Raw genomic sequence first — 6,601 nt, 5'->3', positions numbered from 1 at the left:
GGGGTGGAATAGGGAGAGGGATGGGGACAGGGACGACACGGAGGGATGGGGACATGGAGGGGACGGGAATGGTCCTGGGGACGGGACCGGTCACGGGGCCGGGGCTGCTGGATCCCGGGGGGTCCCGTGCCGAGTGCCGGGACACCGGGAGGGGCAGAACCCCCCCGCCTCGCCGCAGGATCCCCGGGACGGCGGCCGCCCCTCCAGCCCCGACGTGCGGGTCTCCGGTGCTGGCCCGGGGGGGTGCGGGGCTGTGCGGGCGCCCACGAAGGGTTAAGGGCGGGGGGCGGCGGGGCGGGGGGGGGGGGGTGGGAGCGGCTCCGCCCGCCCGTGCTGCGCCCGCCGGCCCCGGGAGATATTGTCATGCAAAAGCCCCCGGCGAGCGCAGCCTTTGTCCGCCGCTCCCCCCGCCGGTATATTTACGGGGTGCGGCGGCCCGGGGCGGGCTGGGGAGGTGGATGGCGGGGGCGGGCCGGGGGCCGGCGGGCAGGAGGCGACGGTGACGGGCGGGTGGTAGCCGGGACCGCTTCATGTTCGCCATGGACTACTCCTACCTCAACTCCTACGATTCCTGCGTGGCCGCCATGGAAGCGTCCGCCTACGAGTTCAGCCCGTGCAGCCAGGCCGGCTCCTTCCAGTACAGCCCCATGCGGGGGGGCTTCGGCGCCGCGCCCGCCTGCCCCCCCCTCGCCTCCGCCAGCTGCGCCCTGGGCGCCCTCCGCGACCACCAGCCCTCGCCCTACTCGGCAGGTAACGGAGCCGCCACCCCCCGAGCCCCGCTCAACCCCCCCGAGCCCCGCTCACCCCCCCCGAGCACCGCTCACCCCCCCGGGGGACCCCCCCGAGCATCCCCGGGACGGCCGGGAGGGAGCAGCCCCCGCCGTCGGGGCTCGGTGCCACCGGTGCCCCGTGCCATCGATTCCCGGTACAGTCGGTACCAGCTGCCCGCTGTTCCCGGTGCCGTCGGTGCCCGGTACCGTTAGCGCTCGGTGCCGTCGTTGCCCGCTGTTGTCAGGGCTCGGTGGCGTCGGTAACCGCTGCTGTCGGGGCTCGGTACCGTCGGTATCCGTTGCCGCCGGTGCCCCGTACCGTCAGGGCTCTGTGCCATCGATTCCCAGTATCGTCGGTACCAACTGCCCGCTGTTCCCGGTGCCGTCGGTACTCGGTACCGTCAGCGCTCGGTGCCGTCGGTGCCCGGTACTGTCAGAGCTCGGTGCCGTCGGTAACCGATGCTGTCGGTGCTCGGTACCATCGGTATTCGTTGCCGCCGGTGCCCGATACCTTCGGTGCTCGGTGGCATCACTTCCCAGTACCTTCGATACCAGCTGCCCGCGGTTCCCGGTGCCATCGGTGCTCGGTAGCATCAGCGATCGGTGCCATCGGTAACCGCTGCCGTCGGTGCCCGGTACTGTCACGGCTCGGTGCCATCGGTAACCGGTGCCGTCGGTTCCCAGGACCGTCTGTACCAGTTGCCCGCGGTGCCCAGAGCCGGCGGTTCCCGGTGCCGTCGCTGCTCGGTACCGGCGGTGCTCGGCACCGTTGGTTCCCGGCGCTGTCGGTGCCCGATACAGTCGGTATTCGGCGCCGTCGTTGACCGCTGCCGGCGGTGCTCGGTGCCGCCGGGACGGTCGGTGATCGGTGCAGCCGGTTCTCGGCACTGTCAGGGCTCGATGTCACCGGGAACCGCTGCTGTCGGTGCTCGGTGCCGTCGGTACCCGACACCGTCGGTGCTCGGTGCAATCGGTTCCCGGTACTGTCGATGCTCGCAGCCGCCGGTGCTCGGTGCCGCCGGTTCCCGGTGCCGCCGGTGCCCGGTACGGTCGGTGCCCACAGCCCAGGCTGGCCCCGGCACGGTTCCCCCCCCCCGCCCCGGTCCTGGGCCGCTCCCGACGTCGCGGTACCGGGCGGGCGCCCCGTGCGCGGCCGCGGAGTCCCCGTGGTCCCCGGGGCGGCGGCGGTCCCGGAGCGGGGCCGGGCGGGGGTCGCCGCCTCCGGTCCCCCCCTCCCCGCTCCGCTTTCGTTGCCGCCGCGGACGCGCTGCCCGGGATGCGCCGACAACGAAAGAGCCGCCGGTCGGTACCGGCCGCCCCCCCCGCCCCGGTCCCGGCCCCGCACCGCGTTCTTCTCCCGTTCCCCGGCCCCGCGTCCCGCCGAGGGGGCGATGGCGACGGCAACGGACGAACGGGACCGGGGGACCCGGGGGGGGCAGCGCCCGAGCTCCGCAGCCGCAGCCGCCCTGCCCGGTGGGTCCCTTCTCGGTGTGTCGTTCCCGGTGCATCCCCTCCCGGTGAATCTCTGCCCGGTGTGTCCTGCCCGGTACATTTCGTGCTCGGTGCGTCCTGCTCGTTAGGTCCCTGCCCGGTGCATCCCCTCCCGGTACATCCGTGCCCGGTGCATCCTGCCCGCTGTGTCCTGCCCGGTACATCCCTGCCCGGTTCACCCTGCCCGTTTCCCCCTGTTTTGCCCGGTGCATCCCCTCCCGGTACATCCCTGCTCGGTGCATCCGTGCCCGGCTGGTCCCTGCCCGGTACATCCGTGCCCGGTACATCCCTGCCCGGTGTGTCCTGCTCGATGCATCCGTGCCCGGTAGGTCCCTGCCCAGTGCATCCGTGCCCGGTACATCCGTTCCCGATGGGTCCCTGCCCGGTACATCCGTGCCCGGTGCATCCCTGCCCGGTTTGTCCTGCCCGGTGGGTCCCTGCCCAGAGGGTTCCTGCCCGGTACATCCCTGCCCGGTATATTCGTGCCCGGTACATTCGTGCCCGGTGTGTCCTGCTCGGTAGGTCCTTGCCCGGTGCATCCCTGCCCGGTACATCCGTGCCCGGTATATCCGTGCCCGGTGTGTCCTGCTCGGTAGGTCCCTGCTCGGTGCATCCCTGCCCGGTGCATCTATGTCCGGTGCCTTCGTGCTCGGTGTCTCCTGCCCACCCTACCCGGTGCCTCCGTGCCCGGTGCATCCCCTCCCGGTACATCCCTGCCCGGTTTATCCTGCCCTGTGCATCCATAACCGATGGGTCCCTGCCCGGTACATTCGTGCCCGGTGCATCCCTACCCGGTCCATCCCTGCCCGGTACATCCCTGCCCGGTCCATCCCCTCCCGCTCCATCCCCTCCCGGTACATCCCTGCCCGGTATATCCCTGCCCGGTGTCTCCTGCCCACCGTGCCGGTACATCCCTGCCCGGTTTGTCCTGCCCTGTGCATCCATACCCGATGGGTCCCTGCCCGGTACATTCGTGCCCGGTACATTCGTGCCCGGTGCATCCTGCTCGGTATGTCCCTGCTCGGTGCCTCCGTGCCCGGTGTGTCCTGCTCGGTGCATCCGTGCCTGGTGTATCCCTGCCCGGTCCATCCCCTCCCGGTCCATCCCTTCCCGTTCATCCCCTCCCGGTACATTCGTGCCCGGTGTGTCCTGCTCGGTGCATCCGTGCCCGCTCCATCCCTGCCCGGTGCATCCGTGCCCGCTCCATCCCTGCCCGGTGCTTCCCCTCCCGGTGCATCCCTGCTCGGTGCATCCCTGCCCGGTACATCCCTGTCCGGTGTCTCCTGCCCACCCTGCCCGGTACATCCCTGCCCGGTACATCCCTGCCCGGTGCATCCCTGCCCGGTTTGTCCTGCCCTGTGCATCCATAACCGATGGGTCCCTGCCCGGTACATTCGTGCCCGGTACATCCCTGCCCGCTCCATCCCCTCCCGGTATATCCCTGTCCTGTGTCTCCTGCCCACCGTGCCCGGTGGTGCATCCCTGCCCGGTTTATCCTGCCCTGTGCCTCCATACCCGGTGCCTCCGTGCCCGGTGCCTCCGTGCCCGGTCCATCCCCTCCCGGTACACCCTTCCCGGTCCATTCTCTCCCGCTCCATCCCCTCCCTCTCCACCCCTGCCCGGTGTCTCCTGCCCACCGTGCCCGGTGGTGCATCCCTGCCCGGTGGTGCATCCCTGCCCGGTTTGTCCTGCCCTGTGCCTCCATACCCGGTGCCTCCGTGCCCGGTGCCTCCGTGCCCGTTGCATCCCCTCCCTCTCCACCCCTACCCGGTGCCTCCTACCCCACCGCACCCGACGCACCCCCGTACCCCTTCCCACCCTCCGTACCGTTCCCACTGACCCCTCCCGGTGTCCCCCCCCCCCCCAGTGCCCTACAAATTCTTCTCGGACCCGGCGGGGCTGAACGAGAAGCGGAAGCAGCGGCGGATCCGCACCACGTTCACCAGCTCCCAGCTCAAGGAGCTCGAGAGGGTCTTCGCCGAGACCCACTACCCCGACATCTACACCCGCGAGGAGCTCGCCCTCAAGATCGACCTCACCGAGGCCCGGGTGCAGGTGAGGGGGGGTGGGCACAGGGGGGGGGGGGGCTGGGGGTGCAGGGAGAGGTGGGGGGGGGGGCACCCCCTGGTCCTGTCAGAGCGGGGGCGGGTGGCTGCGCCCCCACCTTGGCTGCTCTGTGCATCGGGGGAGCGATGGGGATGCCCTGCAGGGTGCCAGGGTGGTGCCCCCCCACTGCCACCCCACTGCCCCCCCACTACCCCCCCATTGCCCCCCCCCCGCAGTGACTCGGGTGCATCCGTGGGGGTTTGGGGTGAGCAGAGCGTTTCCACACCAGGGAGGGGACAGGGAGGGGACCAGGGGCCTGGTTCGGTCACCACAGCGGCGAGGGGTCGGGATGTGGCAGCGCTGCCATGGGGGGGGGGGCTCAGGGGACCCCCCCGTGTCCCAGTTGCAACTGGGGGGTTGCGGGGGTGGTTGGTGGCATGTCACAGTGGCACCGGTACCGGTCACCGATTTGTGACAGTCCCGAGTGCATCGAGGGCGGGTGGGTTTGTGGGGGACAAAGAGGGACCCCCCCCTTTGTGGAGACCCCCTCCCTTTGTGGGGACCCCCCCCTTTGTCACTGCAGCCCCCCCTAGTTGCCCCTCCGTCCCCAAGGGGTGCCAGGTCTCACTGCAGGGAATGTCACCCAGTGGGACGATGTCCCTTGGAGCTGAGGGGCTCTGGGGGCAGCGGGACCCCTGCGCAGAGGGGGGGGACATTGCTCGGGGGGGGTGGTGATGTCCCACAGCGGGAGGGAACACATCTGTCCACCCCCAGCCCACCTGGGGGGTGTGGGGGGCTTGGGGTGGGGGTCCCTGTCCGGCCTCAGCACCCGCTGCACCCTGATCCGTGGTGACCCACAGCTCGGTGACATGGGGGCAGCTCGTGTCCCCAACAGCCCAGGGGACATCTCGGTCCCTGGGCCACCCTCCACGGGGCTGGGGGGGTCCTGGCCCCAGGGATGGAGGTCCCATAGGGCCAGGAGGTGCTGGCCCCAAGGATGGGGGACCTATGGGACTGGGGGTGCTGGCCCCAAGGATGGAGGTCCCATAGGTCCAGGGGGTGCTGTCCCCAAGGATGGGAGACCCATGGGACCAGGGGGTCCTGGTCCCCAAGGACGGGGGACCCATGGGGCTGGTGGTGTGCTGGCCCCAAGGGTGGGGGACCTACGGGGCTGGGGGGGTCCTGGCCCCAAGGATGGGGGACCCATGGGTCTGGGGGGGGCTCCTGGTGGTTATGGGGTGGCCGAGCCTCCCTGTGTCACTGTCCCACCTTTGGGGCCACCTCCCTGCCAGGTGGGGACGGTGATGCCACCGTGGGAAAGGTGGGTGCCAGGCTGCTGGGGGTGCCACGAGGGGCACCCACGGGCTCCCCGAAGCCCCTGGTGATGGCGGCGCGGGGTCCTCCGTGTCCCCTCCGTGTGTCCCCCCCCCTCTCCAGGTGTGGTTCCAGAACCGCCGAGCCAAGTTCCGCAAGCAGGAGCGCGCGGCCAACGCCAAGGGCGCCGGGGCCAGCGGCGGGGCCAGCGGGAAGAAGGCCGAACCGCGCTCTTCCTCGGAGGACGACGACTCCAAAGAGTCCAACTGCAGCCCCACGCCCGACAGCACCGCGTCCCTGCCCCCCGCCGCCGGCCCCCTCGGCAGCCCCGGCGGCAGCCTCAGCCCCAGCCCTGGCACGGGGGGGGCACCGGGGCACCCACCGCAGCCCCTCAAGGCGCCCGTCTGGCCCGGCGTCAGCACCAGCGGCGGCACCGACCTGCTCAAGGCCTGGCAGCCCGCCGACGCCGTGCCAGGACCCTTCTCGGGCGTCCTCTCCTCCTTCCATCGGAAACCCAACGGCCTCAAGACAAACCTCTTCTGATGCGCCCGTCGCCCGAGCCCCCCGGACCCCCCCACCGCCACCCCACACCCCCACCGTGGACCCAGTGATGCCACCACGGACATGGACCAGGGACCCCCCGCCATGGACCCAGTGATGCCACCATGGAGATGGACCAGGGACCCCCCACCATGGACCCAGCGATGCCACCACGGAGATGGACCAGGGACCCCCCAACACCCCCACCAACACCCCCACCATGGACCCAGTGATGCCACCACAGAGATGGACCAGGGACCCCCCACCATGGACCCAGTGATGCCACCATGGAGATGGACCAGGGACCCCCCCAACACCCCCACTGACACCCCCACCATGGACCTAGTGATGCCACCACAGAGATGGACCAGGGACCCTCCACCATGGACCCAGTGATGCCACCATGGAGATGGACCAGGGACCCCCCCAACACCCCCACT

The 6,601-nt window shown here is 71.0% G+C and overlaps 1 protein-coding gene across 1 annotated transcript; it reads left to right on the top strand.

The window, feature by feature from the left end:
- The first annotated feature begins 530 nt into the window (after positions 1-530).
- Positions 531-6,164, top strand: PHOX2A (paired like homeobox 2A). Its single transcript, XM_068419189.1, has 3 exons — positions 531-750; positions 4,129-4,316; positions 5,745-6,164. Exons 1-3 carry the CDS (start codon positions 531-533, stop codon positions 6,162-6,164), a joined length of 828 nt encoding a protein of 275 aa, XP_068275290.1.
- The last annotated feature ends 437 nt before the right edge of the window (positions 6,165-6,601 follow it).

This window comes from Nyctibius grandis, chromosome 2 (assembly GCF_013368605.1).
Source record: "Nyctibius grandis isolate bNycGra1 chromosome 2, bNycGra1.pri, whole genome shotgun sequence".
NCBI lineage: Eukaryota > Metazoa > Chordata > Aves > Nyctibiiformes > Nyctibiidae > Nyctibius > Nyctibius grandis.
The sequence above is the reverse complement of the archived record's forward strand: the minus strand, read 5'-3'. Positions and strand labels throughout refer to the sequence as shown.